The sequence below is a fragment of the Chiloscyllium plagiosum genome, chromosome 33, assembly GCF_004010195.1.
Source record: "Chiloscyllium plagiosum isolate BGI_BamShark_2017 chromosome 33, ASM401019v2, whole genome shotgun sequence".
Classification (NCBI taxonomy): domain Eukaryota; kingdom Metazoa; phylum Chordata; class Chondrichthyes; order Orectolobiformes; family Hemiscylliidae; genus Chiloscyllium; species Chiloscyllium plagiosum.
Window position 1 is genome coordinate 18,541,802 of NC_057742.1, and position 15,260 is coordinate 18,557,061.

At 40.7% G+C, this 15,260-nt stretch overlaps 1 protein-coding gene across 7 annotated transcripts in view; it reads right to left on the reverse strand.

The window, feature by feature from the left end:
* mpp2b (membrane palmitoylated protein 2b) overlaps positions 1–15,260 on the reverse strand; it is a 536,989-nt gene that overhangs the window by 18,008 nt on the left and 503,721 nt on the right. For all 7 annotated transcript variants that reach the window (XM_043675077.1, XM_043675076.1, XM_043675075.1 and 4 more), the window contains 2 exons: positions 11,264–11,395; positions 4,977–5,085 (listed from right to left, as the gene is read on the reverse strand). In XM_043675077.1, the coding sequence (XP_043531012.1) occupies positions 4,977–5,085; positions 11,264–11,395 (241 nt within the window). The remainder of the gene's footprint in view (positions 1–4,976; positions 5,086–11,263; positions 11,396–15,260) is intronic.

The following is a 15,260-nucleotide window of genomic DNA, read 5'->3' on the forward strand; positions in this document are numbered from 1 at the left end:
CAGCAACACAGAGATTGAAGCTTCTGTGTTCCGTGATGAAGTTGCGCAATTACACTTAAAAATTATACATTATTTACATGTTTTTTAAGAAATAGTAGTCTTAATTAGTTTAACAAGTCCCCCAGACTCAACCATTGCTAAGAGGGTATGGAGGTGCTGGGCCTCCTCCACCGCTGCTCCCTCACCACCAGATGCCTGGAGGAAGAACGCCTCATCTTCCGCCTCGGAACACTTCAACCCCAGGGCATCAATGTGGATTTTAACAGTTTCCTCATTTCCCCTTCCCCCACCTCATCCTCGCTTCTAACCTCCAGCAACTCGATCCCTGACCTGTCCGGACTTGTCCGACCTGCCCCGCTCCTTTTCCACCTATCCACTCCACCCTCTCCTCCCTGACCTATCACCTTCATCTCCTTCCCCACTGACCTATTGTACTCTATGCCACTCTCTCCCCACCCCCACCCTCCTCTAGCTTATCTCTCCACGCTTCAGGCTCTCTGCCTTTATTCCTGATGAAGGGCTTTTGCCCGATTCGTCGATTTTGCCTGTCCTCGGATGCTGCCTGAATTGCTGTGCTCTTCCAGCACCACTGATCCAGAATCTGGTTTCCAGCATCTGCAGTCATTGTTTTACCTCGTAGCTACAGGTGAACAATTATGAACCATGGCCATTCAATATTACTAAATAAAATGCTAATTCTCTGACAAATTCCTCCTACACGCGTGTGCACCCACATACACACACACGCGCACGACAAAAAATGCATGGAGGTTATGGATGAAATAACAGTTCATGATCTTTGATCACAGGATCTGCTGAGGTGGTCTTTGTGTTGATCAAAACACTACTTCTCCATCTTTGTTTTCTGTTTGCTGCCATGTTTGCAGGAGGGCTGGTTTGCTTATGAAAGATTTCCAACTTTTAATTAGAAGTTACAGCTTACGGGGACTGCTGGAGCCAACATAAACTAGTTTCCCTCAGCGTTAACATAATACTTATTGCAGAGAACAAGAGAGAACACCTCAGCTAGTAGAGTTTGGAATGTTCCTTTTTATCATGCTTACAGTCCAAACCTGTCCAGCTACCTGAGAACCAATCATATTGTTGGCCAGCAGAAGCCTTTGTCATCAACAATTAGTGACTAGTCCACTGATGAATCAGCTACTTGTATCAACCAAAGCACCATCCGTGTACAACCCCTGAGTTCTAGCTCACCACACTCTAACCACTGGTTCACAACAAGTGTCAGGTTCCTTACTTTCAAAACAACCCTTTGTTTAAAACAGTTCTTTTTAAATTTTGGTCCACAATTAAAAATACAAAAAAATAAAAAGATACGGTATATTATTGATAATGCAGTACAGTTTGGCTGTATGACATGCTAATGAGATACTGTTGCTACATCACAGGAAATAATGCAACATTTCATGATCTTACTCTGTTTCACAGCCTTTCAAGGTGAAGTGATAGTAGGATGCTTCTTAAACAAAGTTAACAGAGACTGAATCTGATATTTTGGTTAGAAGTCATTTTCCTTTGGTTTCACAGAGAGCTTTTCTCTGTGAGGCCTGGTGAATTTTCTTAAACTTTTACCCAAACTTACCCAACAACTCCACCACCCTGTGGCCGACACCCCATCCCACTCCGCCAAGAACATGCAAGTCCTGGGCCTCCTTCACCGCCAAATCCAAGCCAACCCACAACTGCAGGAAGAACGCCTCATCTTCTGCCTTAGGACCCTCCAACCGCACAGCATCAACATTGACTTCACTAGTTTCCAAATTTCCCCTCACCCCACCTCATCCCAGATCCAACCCTCTAACTTGGTACCGCCTTCTTGAACTGTCTGAACCATCCATCTTCCTTTCCACCTCCCCATCAACCTATCACAATTACCCCCACCTACTTCTGCCTATCACTTTCCCAGCTACTTTCCCCCACCCCCACTGTCCTAATTATCTTTCAACCCCCAATCCCCCAGCCTCCCACATTCCTGATGAAGGGCTTATGCCCAAATGTCAATTCCCCTGCTTCTTGAATGTTGCCTGACCTGGTGTGTTTTTCCAGCATCACATTTTTCACTTTATTAATTACCTTCCCTGCCCCATGCTGCTCTTCCTGTCCAATTCTAGCCTGCTTCTAGCCCTTGTCATAACCAGAAGAACTTGTCATTGATCGGATATCCTGGAATGGCCAACTTCTGGTGCTTTCTTTAAAAAGTAAATTCCCTTCAGAGCTGCCTTGAGCAGTTTGTGATGTTCACTCTGGACATGGTAGATGGGAGAAATGGGCATCCCAATTTACAGGCAAGGGCTAGGAGGTCCTGGTAGACTGACTGGTGTAAAGGAGGGATATTCTCTTCACCCAAGATTGGCAGACAAGGGCACAACATCAGTGCCTGCCAGTGTGTTCCGAGGTTACCAACGAGGGCCAGTATGGTTCCAGCCCTCTGGAGGAATGCTCAACTGTGTAGGAAGAAGCTCAGCGACTTTACCCAAGAGACGTACCATCATCTGTTCCCTGCTTCTTCATACTCATTATCTCTGTGACTGCACACTCATCCCACCAAGGCTGATGTTCTACCATTCACTGTTGTAGGCAACATCTTACTTGCTCTCACCCAACTAATTCCCCTATAGCACTTCCCTTGCATGGCCTCTGTACTACCGAAGCCTCCCTTTCCCCACTGCCCTAGTTGTGCCACCCACTTTCATCTCACCTCTCCCATACCTCCCCTTCACTCATTCCAGGAGAACACTTTCCACAGTAAGGCAGAAAGAGCTAAGACAACGTGTTTGGGGGGCTGGGGGGGGGACTGTCCACTCCTTATGTGGACAGTACCCTGAATGTGTTTGCCCCAGGGTGGCTGACTGACCATTTCCAAGTCCCTGGGCCGCTATCAGAGGCTGCCCTAGGCTTACTGCGTTGGGACACCCTGACTAAAGGCGGCCTCCCTGCTGTGGACTGCTGACAATTCAGATAAGCTTCCCTGATTTATGCTTGTGCTAAGAGGCAAGACAGCAGTTCTGTGATCCTGGTAGCTCTGGCTGAGGGGGCATATTGCAAAAAGGCAGGGTAAGGCCAGGCAAGTTAGAGATGCTGCAAACATCCAGGTAGGTGGTCCGTGAGAGGATTGCAGCCTGTCCAGTCTGTGAGTTGGGTACTGGTCCCTGCATGCATAGTGTTCTTCCAATGGCATTATAATGAGAGGTGAAAGTGCAGCATTCAAAAACAGAAGTCTACTATAGGTGGTTCGGAGTTGTGTCCCTGGACACTGGCAGGACCCTAGAGTGCATACAGCCAAAGCCCACGCAGCATGCCTCGAGATGCCAGTGATGGATGTCAAAGGTGGAGGTCCGGGGGTGGGGGGGGGAAGCAAGTGGTGAGCTGGAGGTCCAGTACCTGCTCAGAGTTTCACTTCCTGAATTCCTGGTGTCTTGTTCCTAGCAGTAGGCTGTACAATAGGATGCTGCACATTAATGAGGTGAGATCTACAGTTAGTGAGGGTTCAGCAAACAATAGTCTCTGTCAACAGGCATCACACTGTTCTTTTGTAAGAATCTCATCTTGGCAGCAGGAACTCTATTGGAAAATGCAACAAATTGCTCCTGATGTCGAAAAAGCTCTTGCTCGATTTCACAGGTTTCTTCCAGATTTCACCATAGCCCACTCCATCCAGGACCTTAACTGGATTCATTGCTTGTTTTCTTCACCTCAGCAAATGCTGAAAATATTCTTAAGCCCAATGAAAGTACAAGCACTACAGATAGAAGTTCATTTCGTACTTTATGGCTCTCAATGTGAAGGTGCAAAAAGATAGTAGAAGGTTATTTATGGAGATGTTTATGTTGGAATCTAATATTGACTCATTCACTCCCTCACTCAATCACTCACTCACACACTCACTCACTCAACTCATTTTCTCGCACTCTCTCAAGGCAAGTACTGTTGAAAGGAATACAGGGGGTCCTTGCCCCTAAATAGAGATACCCTCCATATAAACATGACGGACTGTCAAAGAATGAGAGACAATGCTTATTTCCCTTAAGATGTAATGACTGCATTTTCAGCAACATGCCAAATAACAACATAAGTGTGCAAAAACTGAACAAACTGAAGATCAAAAGTGATTTGCAAATAAAATAGGGATATATATGTGAAGAAAGAATATCAGGGCAACAAATAGCGTGGACCCTCTTTTGTGCATTTTTGCAAGTTTACAGTCTCCCACATTTCACAAAATTGACTAGTTCTGCTAATCAAATGTTTCGGGGTACTGTAGAAGATATTTTCTCTCCTGAAGGGTTATTTTTAGGCATTCAGTAACCAAAGGCATATCCCATTGTTACTTTAGCACTTCCTACAAATCACAAAGTTAGTTGCTGCTAGTCTCGTTACCAGGAGTTCAGTTTGTTATATTGATTGACCCGAAGGCACGGATGTCACTGTCTTTTCTATTGCTTTTGTCTCATTCTGCCCTTCAATGTTAAAAAGGAGACCAGGATTTTCAGTTGTTACTTGGCTTCTCGTGGCTCCCTTTTCCAAATACAATGTTTGCCCATATTTATTGTCATCATGTTGAGTTTCAGTGAAAAGTCAGTTGCAAAATATTCCAGTGTTTTAGGTTAAAATTTTATAAAGTTATGAGTTTGACATTTCTTCATTGGGCATGAGAACTTAGATAATTAATTGTTCCTGAGAGATACTTTAAACCATTTTATTGTACATCTTGACATGATCTTTGCGCCAGTCTAGTCATCTATCGTCCTGTTAGTTACATCATCCCATTACTAGGCCATTAGAAGACCAACGAGATAAACCTTGATCTTTTCGTATCTTTAAATGCCTATGAAAGCAGTTATAGATTATTACCCTGAAGTATTTTACTGTAATTTAACTCAGTTTAGCAAGAATATCAGAATTTGTTTCATAGAATGAAATGGGAGCTAGTGACATCTCAATCACTTCAGGCTTACCAGAAGAACTGGAAAAATCCCAGTCTCGTTTCACAAAAGCTTTCCTCTTCTCCTCCAACAGCTGACTGGGAATAAGGCCCGCACTTCCTCCCTCTTTCACATGACAGGCCTAAAAGGCAAGAGAGTAAAAAGGCTAAGAAAAAACTCCATGATACTCCTTAATTCCAATCATAGTCTTAATGTTTAACATTTATAACAGTATCTGATGAGTGGAAAACTTCAAGGTCCCCTGCCTGATGGAAATGTTGCTGTTGTATCCTCAAGCTTAATCCATTTCTATAGGGGATGTGTAGCTTCACTATTTGATAGATTAGATTAGATTACTTACAGTGTGGAAACAGGCCCTTTTGGCCCAACAAGTCCTCACCGACCCTCCAAAGAGCAACCCACCCAGACCCATTCCCCTTCACCTAACACTATGGGCAATTTAGCATGGCCAATTCTTCTAACCTGCACATCTTTGGACTGTGGGAGGAAACCAGAGCACCCGGAGGAAACCCACACAGACACAGGGAGAATGTGCAAACTCCACACAGACAGTTGCCTGAGGCAGGAATTGAACCCAGGTCCCTGGCACTGTGAGGCAGCAGTGCTAACCACTGTGCCACCGTGCCGCCCATGAATGGGAGGAATGCCACCATATTAACATTTAAGTAAATTACCTTCATGAAAACAGCAACTTGCTGTGCGGTTTCTTAATTATAGTTCTCCTATAAGGGAGGCCATGGTCTTGTGGTATTATCGCAAGGCGACTAAGCCAGAAACTCAGCTAAGTTCCAGTGTTTAAATCCCACCATGGCAGTTGGTGGAATTTGAATTCAATTGAAAACAAAATCTGCTTTAAGATTCTACTGATGATTTCTGATTGTTGGAAAAATCCAAATGTCTCATTAATGTCCTTCAGGGAAGGTAATCTGCCATCTTTGCCTGGTCTGGCCTACCTGTGACTCCAGACCCACAGTAATGTGGTTGACTCTCACCTGCCCTCTGAAATGGCCTAGCAACCCACTCAGCTCAAGAGCAGCTGGGGACAAGCAATAAATGCTGGCCAGATGCAAGGGAATCCCACGAGTGAGCAAAAACAAAAAAGCAGAGTAACTTGCGAAGTAAAGTTAATATTTGCTCATTTCACATATACCTTTAAACAACACACCAAGTGTTGGATAGCTAACTTCTCTGGCAGAGAAAATTGACTATTACAAATGGGCAATTTTCATTTCACAAGATTTTAAATCTTACTGAGGTAACATCTTCAATGTTTCGCTTATTTCTCTACCTTATTTTTTTTCATCTCTTCAATTCTCTTCATGAACTTGATTTGACAGTGAAGTCATTACTCTGACCTACATTTCCTCATTAAATCATTGATCTGTTCTCTTGACCATCCTATATTTTGATTGGTTAAGATACACCTGCCTTGTTCATTAAGTTTCCAATTCCAGCAGCTTGCAGAGGAAGATATCCTGGGATTGAATTGACATAGTTATGTTTATAACAGGGTACACCATTCATTGGGCTACTACAGCAAGGTTTGGATCAATTAACGTGAGTCATTGAGTTAAAAAAATGGACACCATAAACCAAACACCAAAAATGGACACCTCGGGATGGTGAAGCATTCTCATTGGGGTTTGCCTGAATACAAAATAAACGGTCAGGCAATAAATAGGGAAAAAAGTCACAGAAATTACCAATTTTTAACCCAGAAGTATATAGAAGATAGAATGATAACAGCAATATTAGGATTGGAGTTTGGGTTTTGGTTAGAGTGAAAAGAACTTAAATTATTTGATGCCAATATCCAGTATACAGCACAAATACAAGTGGAATTGACTGTTATTGGTAAGCTTGAATTAGAAAAAAGAATTATAATTGGGGTGAGCTAAATAATCTTTTTCATTCCTGATCTATCTCATACAAAATGCTATCATGAGAAGCTATATTACAAGTGCTACCTCCTACTGATGTCTTTCCATTGCCAGAAGATCCCGAATGATTTGTCTGATATTTCAAATAAATTTCAAATGTCAACAGCTGTGGTTCAGTATTGCGACATCCCAACAGAGACATTAATTCACATCTGATAATCTCCGTTTATGGTGAGATTTATGTGTTAATGGCTCCAATGCATCTGATACATTCATCAACTATGGCACAGTAGTCAACTCACAAAAAAACCCAAATAATCACCCACACCGTATATCAGCAAGAATGTCAATGAATATACAATTTAGATCTTAAGGTATTTATGGTTTCTGGGTTTGCGATGTAGCGTATGTTTTTTGTTGTGACCTTTTTCTTGGGAGATGTTTAAATTAATAGATTAGATTAGATTTTAATGTCAATGTCCATGCTTCAACATGGAAAGCTTATTTACTGTTTTTCTCTGCTTCTTTCTCCATAAGGCCAAGCCAGGCCAGATAAAGCCAAGCCAAACATATTGATATTCCTTCATTGATGGGAATGGTAACAACTACTTCCATCTTGTAAAGCTAGTCCCAGTGATGTACTGTGACAATACTATGGCTTTAAGAGGCGTTTTTTTTGTCCAGGGTTTTTTTGAAGATAGGTTTTAAAGCAGAGGTGATCTATCAGCAACATTAAAGTAAACAGCTTGTGAGGCCTTGAGTTTTCTTTGTAAAGTTGGAACAGTAGAAGCAGCCTGTAAGGGTGTGGACAAGCTCCCACAGAACCAGGATTTTTAGTTTTAGCTTTCAGCATTTGTCTTTGGGCTCTTGGAGAAGTGGAAGCTAATTTTCCCTCTCTTTGTTACAGCCAAAAGCTCGCTTCCTGCTCCTGGAGTTGCATGTGAGACAATCTTTTTTTCTAAATTTGCCTTTTGCCAAGGATGTGTTCATTGAATGTAACTATATTGGAACAGTTAATTAGTAATAGGTACTGTATCTATTATTCTGTTAAATGTTTCAGTTGAGTTAAGTTATTCCAATGACTTCTTTCTTTTGTTGCATTTTAACTATAGTGGATGAACAAAGTGTGTTTTGGTTTAAATTTGGTAGTTTGACAAATTGAATTGCATCTCGAATGCAACACTTTACATTTACCTTTAACATAAGAAAAGTTAGGGTCTGGACTAACTTCTGAATATTTTGAGGGAGTTTGGTCTGGCCCATAACAGTACATGAAATTGACACTGCTCGTTGTAAAAATCCATCTGGTTTATAGATATCCTTTGGGTAAGAAAATCTGGCCTACATGTCATTCCACACCCACCGCAATGTGGCTAACTCTTAACTGACCTCTGAAATGGTTTAGCATGCTACTCAGTTCAATGACAATGAGGGATGGGCAACAAATGCTGGCCTTACCAGACTTGGCCCACATTCCATGAAACATTCAAAGAAAAATAAATATCAATATCTTTATTACAACTTAATGATAATAGGTGAATAATCAATCATTCATCGGGAACTGATTAGTGGATTAGTTTATTTATAACAGTAAAACACATAGTAAGTCATGAAGCAGGCATTACAGAAAACCAACTGAATTCTGAGACTGAGTGCAGCTTGTAGACTAACTGCCAGACGAAATAGCAACATTGTATACACTATAGTACATAGTGCCTGTAAAGATGAAGTCTCTTAAGGTTTACATATAAGATTACACAGTAGTATAATGCCCAAGATGAAAAGGAATATTTTCAAGCCAATGTTTACAATGACATCAGATAAGGGCCAACTGAGGATAAATGATGGTAACTTGTTCAAGGAGATAGGTTTTAAGGATTGCACAAAAATACAGTTTATTTATATATATGTTAATAATTACATTAATCAAGCTCACATTCATTTCTTGTTCCAAATTATAATGGCCAGATTTAACTCAATAACATTCTTTCTTTAGAGTTAGAAGTTTGATAGGTCAAACCCAACTCCAGTGACATGAGCTGACTGAGGGAGTACTGCATTGTTAGAAGGTAGCATTTTAAAGGTGGAATGGGACACAGAGAACAACAAATGTTTCAGGAGCGAATTCCAGGGCTTCGTGCCTTGACAGCCAAAGGCACTCCTGCCAATGATGAAAGGGGCAAAGTCAGGGATTCACACGAGGATGTAATTGAAGAAGTGCGGAAATCATGAATGATTATAGAGTTGGAGGAGATTACAGAGACAGGAAGGGAAGGTCTTGGAGTGATTTGAAACAAAGGATGTGATTTTAAAATTGAGATTTTTTTTAACTGGAGGTCAGTGTAGGTCAGGAATGGGGTGGCAGTAAATAGATTACAATACACTAACAGAAATTCAGATTATCTCAAACTTCAGGGTGTGCAGAATGTGTATCCAGTGAGAATTACATTGGAATACTCTAGGATAAAGGTTACAAGGCATGAATGAGGGTTTTAACCCAAGATAGGGATGGAATCCAGCCACACTTCACGTTTAGAAATGCAGTCTTGTTGATGGAGTGAACATACGATTGGAAGCTCCTGAAGGGATCAAACACAGCACTAATGTTTGAACCAGAATTGCCAGAGTATGGGATGTTGCTAGCAGGAGAATGAAAGTTGCTTTGGGGGCTGGAAAACAAAGCCTTTGACTACCACAATATTTAGTTCGAGGAAAATATCTGATGATTGAGCCCTGGATGTTAACACCAGTTAGAAAATTAAGAGGCAGTGAAAAGGTCTTGACAGATGGATGATTTGTGTACTATTCACACATATGCTATGTTTTTACACATCACTGAGGGAATCACGTAAATGAAGAGTCCAAGGATACATCCTTGGGGGAAGAGTCATCAAATGTAACCAGTCAGAAGCAGGGATAGATGACATTTCAGCTGATTCTCTGGCCAGAGCTGGATAGATGGGAATGCAGCCTGACAAGTACACTCCCATCTAGTAGGTGGTGGCATGTGGACTAGCTATCCGGAGCCCAAGATCATGATCTAAGGACCTGTGTGTGAATCCCACTATTGCAGAGGTGAAGCAAGAATGCTATTGAGTTAAAACAGACTTTTTAGAACAAGAAGAGAATATGAATTTAATTAATGTCATATATATGTAAACAAACTACATTTTTATGTTGCAATATAATCCTTAAAACCCATCTCTTTGAACAAGTTGTTGTCATTTATAAATAAAATCTGGAATTAAAAGCTCATCCTATGGTACCTAAGTTGATTGTTTGAAAAATCTATTTGGTTCACTAAGGTTCCCCTTTAGAGAAGGAAATCAGCTATCCTTACCAACTGTGACTTCAGACTCACAGCAACGAAGCTCACTCAAAACTGTCCCTGAAATAGCCAAGAGTCAATTCACAAAGGCAACTAGGAAGGGACAATAATTGCTGGCCTGCCAAGGGAGCCCACATCCCATACAAGAATAAAGAATAAAGTACCCATTGGATAATGGAGGGAAGGCATTAGAGGAGGATGCTATGGTCAATTGTGTCATGGGCTGCAGATAAGTGCAGAGGGGGAGAAGAAGAGGAGAGTATATTGAGGGGCAGCACAATGGTTCAGTGGTTCACACTGCTGCCTCACAGCGCTATTGATCTGGGTTCAATTCTAGCCTTGGAGTCTGTGTGGAGTTTGCACATTCTCCCTGCGTCTGCATGGGTATCCTCTGGGTGCTCCAGTTTCCTCCCACAATCCAAAGATGCGCAGGTTAGGTGAATTGGCCATGTTAAATTGCCCATAGTGTTCAGGGATGTGTAGGTTAGGTGCATTAGTCAGGAATAAATAAAGGGTAGGGGGAATGGGTCTGGGTAGGTTACTCTTCAGAGGTTTGGTGTGGACTTGTTGGGCTGAAGGGCCTGTTTCCGCACTGTAGGGATTCTATGATTCGTGATTCTATTGTTAACACAGACAGGTAGGAAACCATCTGTGAATTTGATAAGGGTGGTTTCTGTACTGAAAGAGGACAGCAACTGCTTAAGAAAAACTCATGATGTATATATAGGACCAAGTCTAAAAACTGATACTTCCAAGATGTTAAAGTGACATACAGCATACTACACAGCCTGGGGGCCTGGAGGAGGTGGGCATTAGACTGCGGGAGGTGAAGGCTCAGGTTAGTGGTAGCCTGAGTCAGGTCAGGGGCTTATTACGTTCAGAAGGGTACAATTCTATGGACTGATAGGTTCTGGCATGCATGGGGGAGCTTAGTTTGGTCAGGGTGATTGTCAGCGGTCGACGGAGATGTAGTTGGGGAGGGGGGTCAAAGGTGAATGAGTCAGTCAATTCAATTCAAATAAAAATCAACCCTTTTGGAAGAGTTTGTTCCAGTAATCCAGCAGAGTAGCAGACATAGTGACTGGGCTTACCTGCCACCAGTTGAGGTCTTCCTGATTCACAATCTGTAGAATATCACCACAAGTGAACTTCAAGCCAGCTTCTTTACATGGGATCAGGTTATCATTAGTAGGCTCATACTCAAAATGGCACTTCACAAAGACCTGAAAGATTTAAAAGCAGTAACAGAGTTATTGTACTCTAGTAATATACTCAGGAATGGGTGTGACTTAACTGTGGGATTTTATAAAGGAGTCACCATAGTCTCACTTTCTCCTTAGAATGACTGGTGGTGAGTTTAACCAGAGGGTCACCATGTCTTAGGCAAGGGGTGACATTGAGAAGGTGGGACTTTCACGGTGACCTCAGCTGGTACAGGAATTGAACCTGTGCTGTTCGGTGTAACTCGGTATTATAAATTATCATCCAGCTGAACTGGCTAAACCCCAACTTCATTATTTACAAAACCATGTCGTGTTTTGGCTCCAGCTGTCGTAGTCTAACAAGTCAGGTTTGAGAGTTTTCTTTTTGTATTTGGGCAACATCACAACTTTCTCTACCATTTTTTCATACAGTGAATTATTAAACTGTTTGTCCCAACTCTATTGCAAAACTGTAAATACTTGAACAAAATACATGTATAAATAAACTTGAGACTTCCTGGAACCAAAACTCTCAAAAAACTCAAAAACAAAACTTGAGGTCTGTCTTCCACTTTTTGAAACATATACAAAAAAAAATACAAATCAAACTTAAAGTTACACATCATTTGTTCACTTTAGAACTTGAGCTCCCTTGACAATAATAAGAACCTTCATCATACTTACCAAAGGAAAAAAGGTATCTTTAAGAGGCATTTTCATCTTTTGCTTACAATTTCCTCTTATCATTATATCTACTCTCTATATCTGTAGATTTTACTTTTATGATAACAGTCAATTTACATTAAATACTCAAGAATTTTCCATCCAATCATCTCCTACCACAGCCCAGTTTGATGACTATACTTTTTTTCTTCATATTTGTTACTGTTAAAATATCTGTTATGACACTATTATCTCTTCCTGTCATGTGAATAAATTTCACATTGCTTTGTTCTCGCATTGAAGTCAAACAAAATAGTTTCACATATTTGTTATGAAAACTTGCTAAGGTAGTTTGCAGATTATTTTCTGGAATAAATAATCAACAAATTGAATATGATTCTGCATCCCCGACATTACCATCATGTATGACCAAAGATGTTTCTCTGGCTTATTTACATTTGATGATTTAAGATCGTGTAAAAGCTTTCATAAATTAACTCAGTAGACATTCCTTACCAAAAGCTCTAATTGTGGTCTTTAAACTTTGATTTCATCTTTATAATGCTCCTTGGGAATGTGGATGATGAGATGAAAATATAAATAGTTTTACTGAACTATTCATTACTTCTTTGAATATTGCATCTTGACTTGGTGGCATTTCCTTGGATAATTCATATCTTGATTAAAAACTGAACAAATTTTTCCAACACCGTTTTTTTCTTTCATTTTTACCAAAGGCACTGCCTCAGGGAATTTTGTTGAAACATTCCATAATTGCTATAAAGAGTGATTCCCACTCCTGGTTTTTGTTAGGCGTCCTACATCATCTATTAAGACTGCTAAACGGTACTTAGAAAAGCTAGCATTAGAATTAAAGGTGCAAATTTAATTGATGGTTGGGGGTCCTGACATGTATGGCAAAATTTAGCAACATCTTTAAGTAAGTATTATAAGGCATAGGAGCAGAAATTAGTCCATTCAGTCCATCGAGTCCACTCTGCCATTTAATCATGGCTGATATGCTTCTTTACTCCATTCTCCTGCTTTCTCCCTGTAACCTTTGATACTCAAGAACCTCTCTCTCTCTCTCTCAGTCTTAAATATACTCAAAGCCTTCTGTGGCAATGAATTCCACAGGTTCACCACTCTCTGGCTGAAACCGTTTCTCATTATCTCCATTCTAAAAGGTCTTCCCTTTACTCTAAGCTATGCCCTTGAGTCCTAGAAAAATAAAATCTGGAATGAAGAGTCTAATGGTGATCATGTATCCATTGCTGATTGTCAAAAGAACCCATCTGATTCACTAATGCCCTTTAGGAAAGGAAATCTGCCATCATTACCTGGTCTGACCTACATGTGACTCCACACCCACAGCAATGTGGTTGACTCTTAACTGCCTTCAGGACAATTAGGGATGGACAATAAATGCTGGCCTAGTCAGTGATGCCCTCAGCCTGTGAATAAAAAAAATCTTAATCTATAACTGAGTCACAATTTACTTGACTATCCTGAGCCATCTTCCCTTTTCTAGACTGTTCTGAGGGAATATACTCCTCTTGTTTCACTTCTACAGTTTCAAAATACCTTTTCTCATACACCCCTTTTTGAAGATTCCTTAGGGCTTCCTATTGCTGCCCATTTAATTTCCAGCAGTTATGGAATATTATTATTTATATCTTTATAGAGTCAGAGAGTCTTTCAGCACAGAAACAAACCCTTCGGTCCAACCCATCCATGCTGACCAAGTTTCCCAAACTAAACTAGTCCCACTCGCCCACGTTTGGCCCATATTCCTCTAAAGTTGAGAATGTGGTGCTGAAAAAGCAAAGCAGGTCAGGCAGCATCTGAGGAGCAGGAAAATTGTGTTTTGGGCAAATGCCCTTCATCTTCCTGCTCCTCGGATGCTGCCTGGCCTGCTGTGCTTTTCCAGCACTACACTCTCAGTCCCATATCCCTCTAAACCTTACCTATTCACATACTTATCCAAACGTCTTTTAAACGTTGAATTGTACAAACTGTACCTGCATCCACCACTTTCTCTGGCAGTTCATTTCTCATACGAACAACTCTCTGTATAAAAAATACTGCTCCTCATGTGTCTAGTCATATTCTAATGGAATTTTCTTTATTTACTTTATGTAGTCACCTTCCTTCTTTATTATTTTGGTGTATCTTGATTGAATAGAATGTGAAGAGACAGGATGAGGAATGGATTCAATGAGAGAACATTTTGTGGTGGTATCCAAAGAAAATTATTTCAGTTAGGTCTATGTATCATTTTAAGGGCTAAGAAGGGAAGTTAGGTGATCAGCAGTTAATGGGAACAAGGTTGAGGTAGAACAAGGTGAATCTTATGGATGAGAGTCAAGGTAGGAGAGAAATCTAAAATTATGCATATTTGGAGCTAAAGCAGGAAGAATGTTAAGCCTTATAAGTTTACAAATATGAGCGATGCTGTTCCACAGACGTTAATTTAAATATCAGTACTGGAATTTCACATAGCAATCATTGTACAACTTCAAGTACTATTTAGTTTCTTTGCATCGTAAAACTCATTCTAGATCGGTGTTGCACAGTGTACTTCATTGACCACAGGCATGGGTCATGCTGTTTAAAGCAGCAACGTTAAGTTGAGTAGGAAAAATCTTATACAATACAGGTATATTTATTTCATTAGGTAAAGTTTCTACTTTGGTCACAAGCAGGAAATTAGATTGATGATGGGCTTGGAATTATGTTGGGGGTAAGGTTTCATAAAATCATAGAATTTAATAGTACAGAAGGAAGCCATCATGTCTGTACTGGCTCCCAAAACAGCAGCCCAGCGAGTCACATTTTCCAGCCCTGTCTCCGTAGCCCTCTAAATTAATCACTTTTAAATATATATCCAACTCTCATTTGAAAGCTTGCATGGAATAGGCCTGCACCACTCTCCCACAAATCCTAACAACTCTCTGAGCTAAATACATTTTGCCTCATTTCACTCAGAGCTCTCTTGCTGACAATTTTGATATTGTGAGCCCTAGTTAGTGATATACCAACTGGTGGAAACAAAGTGTTTTTGTTTACTTTGTCAAATGAGAATAAGTCCAATTTCTCTGTTCTTCCCTTGTATCTAAAATCCCTCATTACTGATGTCATTCTAGTAAAGCTCCTTTGCACTGTCTCCAGGGCTTTAACATGCTTACTTAAATAAGGTTTCGGGCATTAGCCCTTCTTCAGG